The 14,277-nt window shown below is 31.4% G+C and overlaps 1 protein-coding gene across 12 annotated transcripts in view; it reads left to right on the top strand.

Annotated features, from left to right (window-relative positions):
• The window catches only part of LOC148596625 (unconventional myosin-Va-like), a 75,450-nt gene that overhangs the window by 37,943 nt on the left and 23,230 nt on the right, over nt 1-14,277 (top strand). For 6 of the 12 annotated variants that reach the window (XM_088564009.1, XM_088564011.1, XM_088564004.1 and 3 more), the window contains 6 exons: nt 710-790; nt 1,844-2,014; nt 2,418-2,591; nt 6,460-6,586; nt 7,067-7,108; nt 9,607-9,796. In XM_088564009.1, the coding sequence (XP_088420135.1) occupies nt 710-790; nt 1,844-2,014; nt 2,418-2,591; nt 6,460-6,586; nt 7,067-7,108; nt 9,607-9,796 (785 nt within the window). Of the gene's footprint in view, nt 1-709; nt 791-1,843; nt 2,015-2,417; nt 2,592-6,459; nt 6,587-7,066; nt 7,109-9,606; nt 9,797-11,752; nt 11,885-13,275; nt 13,610-14,277 lie in introns of those variants that run through there. The other 6 variants (XM_088564010.1, XM_088564007.1, XM_088564012.1 and 3 more) reach the window with 5 other exon arrangements.

Below are 14,277 nucleotides of genomic sequence, written 5' to 3' on the forward strand. Positions count from 1 at the left end.
AGTTGCCAGCAAAATAAAAATGTTATTGTTCGAGGGGTACCAATTTTGGTGGTTTTTGTTGGAAGGCAAAACCATGAAATTTGGTTCCCAAGGAAAAGAAGATTTCCATTGATGTATATACTGAAAATCTCAATACCTTGAATTAAAAAATCCACAAACTTGTGTTTCTTCCCTAATCCACCAAATTTGGTATTCACGAATTAAAGTACTTTCACAATATTTTTTTCACTGTTCTTCAAGGTAGATGAGTAAATTTGTATAAAAGTGAGAAATCAGATTTTTTTACCATTTAGCAGGAAATATTTATGGCGTTCTAATTTTTGCTATACTAACAGTGATAAGTCGGGGGAAAATAGGAACTTGTCAAATTTAAGTTCAGATATTTCAGTTAACTCTTGTAGACTGCATCTACTGACACAAAAATATAGACGGCAAAAAATTAAATACCCTATTCATAGAGCTAATCAGGTACTTTGGCACCCACAAAAATTACCCACTGTCAGTATCTTAGAGGATGAAACTGCAAAAATTAGCACATCATCAGTTTAAGCCACGGGTAATGTTAAAGCTATCTCAAAGAAGACTTCAATCCATAAGTCTTAGAAGATCACCTTTGTACATCGTTACTTAGAAATTATTTGTTGGGTGTCAGTTAGTTCATCAACAGTTTATGAAGTACAGTTAGAATAATTACTGTCGTGATTTACAGGATCAGGGTTATGGTACAGAGAAATCTAAGAGGAAGAAGAAAGCACCAGCTCCACCAGTCCCTGCTGTCAATGGAGAGAAGGTAGGATTTCCTGTATTAAATAACATACATTTGTTTCATTCAGCCTATTGTATTTGTAAGGAGTAACAGTGTCACATTACATACCTTGTTAGGATGGAGGGTCAGTAATCTCCTATACTGGTATATGTTAGTCTCGTCACATGACTCCACTGTTTCATGAGATTGTGTCCTAGTCTATCATTCAAATGCATGGAGATTGGCCATTTACAGAGCATTCAGTTCAGTCTTTTTGTGTAAAAATACCAATTAAAAATAACAAATCTCTAGTTTTACATCATGAAAATGTTAACAAAAGCATAAAATAGAAGATTTTGCATTGTAATGTAGTATTTTGAGATCCCTGAAGTAAACAATAAGATGGAGATCAGTCTTCAGGTTAACATATGTACTACATTGTAAAGGAAATTGAAACTAGAAGGACACTTACAAACCCTATATGTACTTCTATTATATAGACATCAGTGATTTACTGAATGTTCCCTGTGTAGACATTTTCAATAATTCACACTGTGAAAAATATTTGGTAATTTCACTCTTGGACTTTCTCCAACATCCAAAATTTGTATTTTATGTTGAAAATAGCAACAAATAAGAAAATCTGTATAATAAATAGGATGATCAATTGATTTTCATGAATAACCAATATATTATTACTAGTGCAAAGAATGCATTAAGATTTAACACATGGGCACAGAACAAGTTCTGCACACTCGTCAAATCTGTTCAGTGCAGTCACAGATTAGACTGACTCTTTGTTGTGGCGGTGTGCACTATAAAATCATATTATGAATAAAATATGGATAAAAATATTAAAACAAGTTTGAAATATGATGAAATTTGTTAAAATACATTGACAAGTTGTAGATATTTGGTTTAACCTTGGTAAATGGAAATTTTTATTTTACATGAGATAGTTGTTGATGTAACCATGGTAACCCTAATTTTTTATTTTACACGAGATAGATGTTGATGTTACCGTGGTAACCTTAGATTTTGATTTTACATGAGATAGATGTTGATATAACCATGGTAACCCTTGTTTTACTTTAACAGGAGATAGATGTTGGTTTGTTACTGAAGTTACAGAACCGAGTGAAGGATCTTGAGAAGGAGAAAGAAGAAATGAGAAGACAAATGGATGAGGAGAAACCAGTGGATGAAGAGAAACCATCACAGACAGGAGAGGGAGAAGTTATCACAGACTCTGCATTCAATGCATTAAAGGTAGGAAAATATAAAGTATATAGCATTGCCATTGTAAGACTTCATGGAAGAATTAAACAATACATGTATTACTTTTGAAGTGTGTAGGTTCAGTAAATTGTAATTGTTATTATTTCAGAGATCTCTTTCAGTTGTCTATGTATTGCAAATAGGTTTTCTGCCAAGTAAATTTCAATGGATTTGAGTTAAATTTGCGCTGATTGAAACTTGCTTGACAAAGGAACCCCCATTGATTTCAAGGTCAGTGATCAAGGTCAGCATTGCTTGAAGTAAATTTTGTGTTGGCCTTGAGCAGTAATCTTGTTGAGATGAGGATGTAGAACATACTAAACACTTAAATACCTTTATTAGAAATGTTGTGTAAAAACATCAAAAATATAAAAATATGATTTAATTAAAACAGCAAAAATTAGTGAATGCTGATGATGTACAGCTTGTTATAAAGTTACAAAAGAGGGTAAAAGATCTGGAATTAACAAAAACAAGGCTACGTAGTGAGTTAGAGGATCGAGAAGATGATGAAGAATCAAATAAATTCAACATCACAACACCTGAATTTGCCTATAACAATCTGAAGGTATTACTGTTGTGGGTGTAGGCTACTCTGGTGTGCCACTAATGCTACTTCCAGTTTCTCTTGGTGTGTGATTACCTCTCTATCTTAACTGTCAATTTTTCTCTGGTTTTTGATCTATGTAAACTATTTTTAGCTTGCTGAATAAAGTACACTAAAGCTAAACTATGATTAGTTACAACATTAGACACTTATCTATTAACTATCTAGTGACTGAATGTTAGCCATTATTACATAGTTTCAGCTTCTTATACTTGACTTACTTACTTTGACACTTCTTCACGGTGGTTGACTTTACTCCTCTAACAGCATGTATATTTAGTGTTTTATTTTCAGCTCACTTCTGAAATTTCCTGCTTCTTTATGCTTGTTTTATTATGACAGTGTTGTTAATTTCCAACACTTGCTAAATATGTTTTTTTTTCTTCATTTTTAATATTTGTATACTATTTCTAAGAAGATCAAATTTTAGTGTGATTCATTGACTGACAAAGACATATAATGTTAATATGATTAAACTTCACCTTTAAAATGAATAAAACAGAAATTACGATTGACATACAAGCATTTTCAGTAAATACAGTGGATTCCACTAATACCTGTTAACTGTTCATGAAACTTGCATAGGAATTAAAGAACCTAAAACATTTCCCATCCTTTCCGTGTTGAAAAATCCTTGCATAAAACAAAGCCAAAAATTTAGAAAATTTTCTTGCATTTCAACAGAAATGGATTAACAACAGTAGATCACTAGTGAAATACTTCATTCTTGAGTCTTAAATCTCAACAATAATTATTCTTTCCTGTCACTAAAAGAAAAGAAGATATTTTATCTAAATACAGTTAAACATTGTAAATATTTGATATTTTCCCATAAGGAGGTAGACCTAAGGTAAGGGACATAACTCATAAAATCAATGATATTTATGTATTATTTTCAATTTCACCTAAGTCTGTCAAGCATTCATTTGAAACAGAGTGAAATGAATCCAAGTTATTTTGATGCTTTCATGAGATTCAAGTATTGTCAAACCTGCTCTACCGGTCACCTCAAATCACCGGTCACCTTCACTTAGCGGTCATTTCAAAACCCGCCCAACTGTTTTCTCTATTTATTTTAACTCAAATCAGCGATCACCTCCCTAACGCGGCCAATGGTCACCTATTTTTCAGCGAAATTGTCTTTCTGACTTCTTATACCGGCCATTTTGTAAACATTCGATTTATCGCTTGACTAGATAACAGTACCGTTTCACATGATTTAATTATATTTAGAACATGTAAATATAGATAATTAGGTTGTCCAAGGGATTAAATCGGTATTGCAATAAAACAAAACTAAAGATTCTATAGTTATGGTGTGAAATTTACTCACTGGTCGTAAAAACTTCATTTTTCAGTTTAATTATAAAAGTTTGAGTTGCGACGAAATGTCTCAGGAATGGAAAATGGAAAGAAATGAGGCAATCAAAAAATTAAATAGTGGAAAAAGTGCTCATGCCATTGTAAAGGAAATTAATGTTGAAAAAACACAAACAGGTGAAAACTAGAAATTATAGAGAACATTGAAAATAACGTAGACAGTGAAAACAACATAAAACGTGAAATGAGGAAACTATTTTTTTTGTTGTTGTCATATATTTTTATCTGAATGATATTTTGAATGAAAATATTTTTAGATACATGGATCTACCTCTGAAAATGAAAAATAAATACATGTAATATTATGACAATCAGAGGTAGTACATTCTTATGGAATATGGGATTATGTGCTGACATCAAAGTCTTTCTACATCACAATTTGTAACGTCATTTCAAAGGTCACCTCTCTATAAAGGTCACTTTTGAGTATTCCCCAGAGGTGACTGCTTAATACAGGTTTGACAGTAAAATGGTTGAAATAATTAGTGATTTCTAAGAGTTATGCCCCAAGGTCTACCTCCTTAAAGTAATGATTTTTGTTAATTGCTTTTTTTTTTTTTTTTGACGAATAGGCTACTGCAGACATATTAATTTTCACAGTTGGTAATTTTCATGGATATTGTCAAGTGAACATAATTGCAGGTATCAATTGGGGATTTCAAAAAATGATAACTGTTATGTATTGTTAAAAAATCAGTTTCATGGATTTCCTGTCCACAGCAAGCATAATGAAAATTAATATGTTTACAGTATATGAACAACAGGAATCCACTGTTTTAATCCTTACTTTAATTATTCATGGGCTATCTATTGTTTATGATGTATTTTCAGCCAGGGAAAGGCTTCTACAAGTGGACATTTGTTGTCAGTTCTATCATTTTCCTGTCGGTGTTGTATTACAAATATCAAAGATGAAATTTATTTACTATTTGATAGTCCATATATCTGACTCTGAAGAACATTAACATAACTTCACTTCATTATCTGAAATAAAAAAAACTGCTTCACTTAACCATAGAAATCCAGTGTTAGGTGTTCATGTTTGTATATTGAGCTATGCAATAGGCCCATTGCTTGGGCGATTTGGGGTTAACAAAAAATAACCCTCTTTGAAAACAAAAATGCATTTTAAACTGTTGTAAATGGGCTTTGATTTGGCTTAGCACTATTGTGCATGTGGTTGAGTAAATTTTCAAATAATCCCCATCTATATGAACCCTTAAAACAGTTTTTTGCTATGGGCCTGTGCAAGTCATGAAATACTCTTCACATTTTTTTTTCATACATGAATCATATTCCTTTCTATATATTGATGTACATTTGTAAAAAAAAATATCTTGTATAAATTCATATTTATTTATTTTTCTGTCTTCAACTGTATTTGTATTTGTAAAATAAAAACCAATGTGTTTATTTCACTCGGACCAGTTTTCTTTATTTGTTTTATTTGTTTTTTTGTTTTTTTTTTGTTGTTGTATTTTTGTTTTTTTTGTGTTTTTTTTTTTTTTTGGTAGTAAAAGTAAGACTCTATAAAATAAGGACTTCAAGGACCAGTCATATTTTATGCTCTTCATCTAGCCCATCTTCCTTTCTAAAAATTTTATATTAAAAAAACATTTTCTTGAGACTGATATTAAATTTATTTTAATTCCCTTCATAAAGCAAGTTTAAGTTTTCTTGTAATTGATGAAGTTTAAGGTCATGTTTCTAAATTTCTTAGGACTGCTAATTTTCTAAGAAAGTAACGATTTTGTTCATTTGAAAATTATAATTGCCTAAGCTTTGAAAAACTTTTACAATTGATAAAAATGCTTTATGAATACATGTTATTTTTATCCCTTTATGAAATTTAACCTTTGAGTTTCAACTTGTTCTTTAGCTTATATTTATGAACTAACAAAACTAATTACTGTGCATATAATGATGATACTCAGGGAATAAAGTTGGTCTTCCCTTGATTATATAACAATATCTTGTTGAACCTCTGTAGGAACCTGACTGGAAAATTGAAAAGGCAATTTCGACTTTATATCAATATCTATTGAATTTCCTGATAGAAGTTTTAATTTCCTTCTTTATGTCCAGGTATATAATTAAGTAAACACCAACTCTTCATGAACATTATCATTGTTTGTGCTGTAAGAAGTGTTTATTTATAGTAGTGTAAGTATAGTTTCTATGAAATGTGGATACATAGTTGAAAGATTGTAGTAGATTAGTTGTAAACAATAATAATCATACCATGTTTACTTTTGATAGAAAAATATAAATACTAGAGTGCATAGATCAATGGTATCATACGTAATGTTAAAAAGAAAGATCAGATTTGTATTTCACTGATTGGCTTCAATTTAATTTTATCTGAACAATAACAAAATTTAATCATTCATTGTGTTATGAAACATCTTGTTCTGTATTTTTATTACATTATTTTGATATTTCTTTATAGATGCAAGAATTAGAAAATGAGAATGATAAGTTAAAGAGAGAGGTAGCTAAGTTAATGAAGGCTATATCGGATAGTACAGACTTTGACCAAGGAAAAGAGTTATCTCCTGCTGGTAAAGAATTTATGGGTAGGTATTTTATATTGATTTGTTCTTTTAAAAACTAAGAAATTCAACGTTTTGTTCCTTTTTATACTAAAAAAATTATTTGGTGAGCTTATAGTAAATTCAAAATATGATGACATCAACAATTTTGAATACTAGTAGGATTTTTTTTTTTTCAAGTTATCTCCCTTTGACCCTTTAATTTATAATGTAACAAGTAAGTAGAAGATTCCTGATTAGTTTTAGGATGATTTGTTCCAATCAGACAGCTTCTTTTAATTTCATGTGAAAATAGTTGATTTTAGAGCATTAATCAAAACAAAAACAAACAAAAAAGCTGGAACAACAAACAACAACTGAAAATGAATGACAATAATCTACAACGGAGCAGATATTCCATTGACAAACAGACTTCTGTTTTATGTTTCTTTTCCTGACTGGTTTGTTTACTATTCTGGTCTGGTTTCCATGGTAATACTAACATATTCTACCTACCTTGGTTAGACCTTGGTAAAGATAGTGGAAGGTCTGTTAGAATTTTACTGGGTAAGATGAAGTTATCTCCCCTGCCAGTTATCCAGGCTTTCCCATGTCAGCACTGCATCATGTACATACAGAGTTACTGACATGTTAACAGATTTTGTTGTGTTGCTCATATGGTTCAATACTTAGTAAAATTCATGTTTATAGCAATTAATTTTATATGTTGCAAAAATCTGAAAACCAGTCTTTCAGGGATTTATTCCCTATTTCTTTAATCCCATTTGCAGGAATTGATTTTTATTAGGGCTTGTATTTTAGACATAAATGAACAAAATTACCTTTTCTTCAAAAATTTGATGACAAGAAGATGGCTGTATTCACTGAATAATCTGTGCAATTTGCACAGCAACAAAATAAATCATTTTTTTCTCAGGACTGTAAAGTGCATGTTGAATTTCCTTGTGCAAAAAGGAAATTTTTTCATACATGTCCTTTCAACATGCTGGCTACAATGAAAGATAACTCTTCCCATGAGGGACAACTCCTGTAAACAAAGTATGATTTTAGTTTGGAATTATTTGGATTTAAAAAAAAAAAATTCATAAAACTGACCCCCTCTAAGGGTCCCGCAATCATGACTAATGGGGGTTAGTAAGTTTTCCTTGCCTTAACCAACTAACCTTATCCCTTAACCATGACATCATGACTAACCCATCTTAGCAAGGGTTTGTTTTACAAATTATTTTTTTTGTGATTTTCTAAATTCCAAAATAATTCCAAGTTGATATTTATACCTTGTGTGTAGTAGATAATGGAAGGATAACCATGAATCCTTTTGTATCACATGGTTTTCATTGTCATTCAAAGTTATTAATCAAGTTTTGTTGCTTGTTTTAAATTAATATTATCTCAAAGTGTTTTGTGTGGTGTTTTAAAAAGAATTTCTTGCATGTGGATGTATAACATGTTTGATGTTGTAGCTTTAAGATTGTTGTCATTTCATGGGAAATACTATACATGTAAATTTTTTTGTGATTTGACTAAAAGGCCTTCTCGTATAATTTTACACAATATTTCTTTAGTGGTAGCTAAGATAGGTAAAGAATGTATTAGCATATTAAGTGTATTATAAGAACATTTGAAAACTATATGTATATAATATGACTTTCCATACACATTATATCACTTGCATTAAAATTTCCCCATACACAATGCAGCCAAGGACTTGACATCTACACAATACAGATGATTTCCTCTACATCCACATCTGCACAACCTAAAACCTCCTCCTTATCCTCTGCTTGAAAAGGAGGAGGTATATAGTGATCATGGTTGTCCATCCATTTGTCTGTTCATTCCCCAGTTCTAATCTGCAAATCCTCTAAAACCGTGAAATGGACTTTGATGAAACTTTTACAGATTCTTTAATACATGATACCATTGTGCACCTTCTACTTTTTTGTTTTTTTTATTTGAATGCCTTATATCACTTATGGGGAGGGAAGTGGGGTATGACCAAGTGAGCTTTTTTCACAGTTTTTGTCTCTCTCTTTTTCTTTTTCTTTTTTTTTTTTATATAATATTTGAGGGCTAAAATCAGGATAGAATGCCAGGTTTCAATAAACATATTAAGTTGAGGATTTTTTCTTAATTTCTTATCATCACCCAGACTGCTAGAAATGAAACCCTGAGGTAGTACTCCTGAATAAGAGGAAGTTCTCAATTTTTGATGTTTTATGATGTTCTTAGTATTTATAACATTTCTTTCTAAATACACTATACTTCAAACACATATATATCTCTTGTTTTTTAATGTCACCTTTAATTTCAAGTAATATCAGTTCTTGACAATACAAACGTATTCTATGTATATCTTTCTAGCACAAATGTTACCTTTAATTGATGCATTGAAATCTGTCTAAACCAAACCATGAGAAATCCCAGAATCTGTCTAACCCGAACTATGAAAAATCTCAAAACCTGTCTAAACTGAACCCTGAAAATCCCAAACCTGTCTAAACCAGACACTTTTCAAATTCCCTTCGTATCAGTTTAAATGCATTTTAAACCTTGGAAAATTGAACACTTGTCTGAACTGGGTAGATTTTAAAAAGTTTTGGTTTAGAGAGGTTTCTCTGTTAAAATTTTCCAATCTTCAGAATTAAACAGTCATCTCTTACCTTCTCTATGTATGCATGTGCTTTGTTATGACCAAAAGAGAATTTCCCAAAGAACATGTGCTGGAGAATATTGATTATAGAAATCCTGTCTAATGCAGCTTCGATTTTAAGTCCTTTTCTGTACTAATACAGCTTTGAATTTATCAATGTTTTAGTCCTTTTCTGTACTAATACATCTACCTTGTTTTTTGGGGTTTTTTTTAACAGTCACTCTGTTTTGTACTTACATACTATACAGTGGTTCCGTATGATTTGCTATTAAATTTTAAGCATTTTTGTGATATTGAGAAGTTCAAACTTTTTTGAGAAATTTCACTGTGGAAAAATATAGGAATGAAGTCAATAGATTTAAATTTGAAATCAATATTTGTCCCACTTCAGACCAGTTTGAAGCAATGAATGATGAATTAGAGAGAAGACGTGAGGAATGTCTGCAGCTCAGGGCAATGATGGCGGAGAAGAGTATTACAACTCATGCTATAGCCAAGGAATCCTATGGTGGTAATGATAATATTGTGAACGAAGACAATGAATTGGCCATGGCATACAGAACTCAGAAGGAACTTAACAGGTAGGATAGTATTATACATTGTCTGTAGGAACTATGTTAATCATTTAAGAGTAAAGTTGTCATAGCCAATTGTACCACATATGAAAGTCATATGGTGCTTGATTCATTTGATAATCATATGATATTTAAAATATGATAGTCATATGATTATCATATGATTCTCATATATTAATTTAGGCTTGAAAACATATGATTATCATATGGCGCTGGATACATATGATAAACATATGATGCAAACCATGTGATTCTTGTGTGTGGCACAGCTGGTGAGATGGGGTAATATTGCAATCACATTGTCCATCCTACCATTCATATGTCTAAAAAAACAGTTTTGGTCCAGCTTTCTAAGCTTCTACAGGTCAGTAAGATTTTTTGTAAATTTTTGGGAAATGTCATCGTTTTTTTTTTTTTTTTTTTTTTTTTATAACTTTTTTTGCATACTGACCCATTTAAAAACATTGATGTCTGGTTTATTTAATTCAATAATTCCTTCTGTCAAAATGTAGATACTCCAAAATTGTATGATTTGAACTAATGTCAAAGCAGAACATGAGACATAGTACTATATACATGTACTGAGTCTGGTTGAGGAAGGCTAGATGTTGATAAGATTTAAAACAAGTCAGGTTATCCTTAGAAATGCCTTGCATAAAACCTCTTGTTTGTATTTATCTATAATTGTATTTGATCAGCTGCTGAGTTAACACTGTAATCATATACATTTTCACAGCTGCTAATTTTTCGCAGATTCTGTCTAGTGAACATATTGCATGGGTAAAAATTAGGAAATACAAGCTGGTAGCCCAGACCATATTTTTGTTTAGTATTTTCTCTGTGTTCAACTAAATTTTATCCAAAAGTTTGGTAGCCTAGCTCAAAATCTATCAGTGGTGGGCTACTTTGCGTCTGCTAATTTTTATCCCTGATATTGGCAGGTGTAAATTTTCACGAATTCAAAAAGATAGTTAGCATTATAATGTTTTAAAAACCAACTTTGCAGGTACTATTTTCGCTGTAATATGTCTGTTATAAAAAAAGGCCAAAATAGTCTACCACAAAAAGTGATGTGTTTACAGTGTAGTTTTTCCCTTGATTTCAATATTGGTTTTATATTTATAGATTATGAATTGTTTGTTATGCCATATAGAGATATGCTGCTTCCCCTGTTTTAGTTTTAATATTAACTGTTCATGTATTCAGTTTTAGCCTTCATGATTCAAACTTTTATCTTAGTCAGAATTATCATTTAATAAGACATACACATTGATCTGCTTTAATAAATGACTTTTTGAAAATTTTATCTTGGGACATCAAATTAATTTATTTTAAAGGTTTTGAACTTGTTTTATTACAATATGAATAAAAACAAGTGTTTCTTCTACATCTATTCAGATCATCAGAGATCACTTTTGGAATAGAATTATCTTTATAGAGTTGTATTAATTGTATATACATGTATCAGAAAAATGGGGTCAAAAGCATTTAGCTGACCATTCAGAGTATATTGAAATGGAAAAAATGGCCTATGAAATTTTCTTTATAGACCTTCTTTTGCTTGATCCAAGAGAGAAACTATCTAAAAAATGGCCTATGAAATTTTCTGTATAGACCATCTTTTGCATAGTTCAAGAGAGAAACATCTCACTCTGTCTTCTGTCCAGAAAGTTCTTCATTCTGGAGTCACAAATATAAAATGTTCTGGCCAGACATGCAGACTTCTGTGTTTAAATAATCAACAGAAATATTAACATCTGTGCTAAATATACGGGATGAAAATTAAACAACAACAACTGAATTTAATGCTAGGTTTTTCTGTTTTAATAGTTGACATATGTTGTCCAAACACGACACACACACACACACACACATATATATATGCTGCAGTACAACAATGTGGTTCTGTGTTATTTACGTTTCCCAACAATTAACAGTGGTAGTCATGGTGATGTAGGGTAACAGGTATGGAGGACACAACTGCGAATCCTGTTTTTACCCTACCGCAAAATTTCTTATAAGGTCTTGGTATACTCTACTGACATACAGAATGTTTGTGAGAAGAAGAGAATGGAACAGAAGAGGATCAATAAGGTAAGATATGGCTATAAATTTACTGTCAGACCTGGAATCTATCAGTATGTGATTAAGTATATTTGTTTTTTTTTTTTATAAGTTGAAAATTTCATGCTTTTTGTTGTAAAAATGACGTCTTTTAGCAATAAAATGAAAATCTCCATGACAATAGCTCCATATCGTATTTGAATTACATTCCATGTCTTTTTTTGCCTTTTGGAATTATTTTTTAATTTAATTCAATTTCTGCAAAACTGGTACATGGATGAATGATGAATTTGGCATTCAGTTTCTATAAAAATGTCGAGCTTTGATATAGTGTGCTTATATCAATATCAACTTATGATTTAGAATAGGCTTAATAGTGTTGGATTACCTGTAACATAAAAATCTTACGTTTCCTTTGAAACACATGTATAAGTAATTGATGCAATATGATGAGATTTTAAAATAAAAGTAGTCCATATTCTGTAGTTTCATATGCTATCTGTATTTTGTCTCGTTATTATGATAATTAAGTACTTATCAATACAAATTTCTGGTACTGGCTAAGGTAGCTAATGTGGAAAACCTTCAGAAGGCGGGGGGAGTGGGGGGGGACACTTCCTGTATATAAGGTGATATGATGTGCCACTGGAACAAGTTCCATTTTCAGCCTGCAAATATGTGAATAGGTGGGGAAAAAAATTATGTGTTAAGTCAAGAAAGTTTACATTACGAATTATATGGTCAAAAACATCCTTGTACTATTATCTGTTGTAATTATTTTTGTATTTGTAGAATAAATGCATAGTGAATATTGTTATATGTCTTAGTGTATAAAAAAATATGAAATGTCTACATTTTCTCAGAGGTAAATACATTTTGTATATGAAAAGGTTGGGGTTGCAGAATCCCAGTGGCACCTGCTATCATAGAAGTCTTTGAGTCCCCCCCCCCCACTCAAGAAAAAACCTGCAGATAAAATGATGCTTTTCAGTCTACATATACTATATATTTACATATTGATAGTACTTTGAAAATCAAACATTCATTTCCGACAGAAATCAACCGAATCAAGAATGATAACTCTTATAAAGTTTTTATCTCAAAAGTTCAAAAACCAAATGGCAAACCAAAACTGGTTTTGTGGTCTGTTTCTGAATCAGATGCCCAATGTATAAGTGACTTAGTGGGTTTTTGACATGAAATGCTTCTAAACGTTTTATAAAGACTTCTTTAAATAAAATTAGTCCAAATTTCGTAGTTCCATGTGCTATTGTTACCTTTTTGTGATTATCACAGTCTATAGTTAAATACAGGTGAATATGATACCAGCGTTTACAGGTGACTTTAAAATATGACAACGATGAAGGACTGAATTTTAGTCTGTCAGTTCTACCTGAATGATTTCTGTAAAATTAAATTACAATAAGAATGTTGAAAATTAAATGTGGTAGACGCTTGGTTTTATCTGGGTTATCATTTTTTGTTTGTACCCAATCAAAACTGAAGATTAAAATCACACAAAATTTGTCAATTTTCAAAATCTTTGACATTTTTAATAAGGGTTGGGCCTATTTAAATGTCCCTTATTTTTATTTTCCATATTCTGGATGGATATATGCACTCTAGCTATGACACACAGTTATGACATTCACTGATTGTGTAGTTAAATTGAGAAGGAACTGAGTGGGAAAGTGTTTCTACAGTTATGATTAGGAAACTTATTATAGAAGAGGATCTAAACTCTCGTCTGTTTTGGTAGGTCCATAAAATGTTTATTTAGTACAAACAACAAAAAGAAGCATAGCATTGTCATTTTAGTGTGTACTACTTGTTATCTGCTACCTATAATAACTGGCCCATACAAAAGGCATGGTGTTTAGAACAGACCACCAACAGTCTAAAATAGCACGCTCATTACACTTGTTATCAGCTAGCAGCTACATAAAAGTACTGGCCCATACAAAAGGCATGGTGTTTAGAACAGACCACCAACAGTCAAAAATAGCATGCTCATTACACTTGTTATCAGCTAGCAGCTACATAAAAGTACTGGTCCATACAAAAGGCATGGTGTTTAGAACAGACCACCAACAGTCTAAAATAGCACGCTCATTACACTTGTTATCAGCTAGCAGCTACATAAAAGTACTGGTCCATACAAAAGGCATGGTGTTTAGAACAGACAACCAACAGTCTAAAATAGCACGCTCATTACACTTGTTATCAGCTAGCTGCTACATAAAAGTACTGGCCCATACAAAGATCGAGGGAATCAAACCGCTGTAAAAAAAGTTCTGCTCTTTCATAGTTGTTTTATCTTGGTCTGAAAATTTAGAGTTGCTGACAAATGCACTGCCTTAGAATAATCCTGATGCATAGTATTAAGTTTAAAATGTAATAACTGTCAAGAATCCTATGAAATG

Source organism: Perna viridis, chromosome 15 (assembly GCF_037379345.1).
Source record: "Perna viridis isolate PV_CMFRI_1.1 ecotype Kerala chromosome 15, ASM3737934v1, whole genome shotgun sequence".
Classification (NCBI taxonomy): Eukaryota; Metazoa; Mollusca; class Bivalvia; order Mytilida; family Mytilidae; genus Perna; species Perna viridis.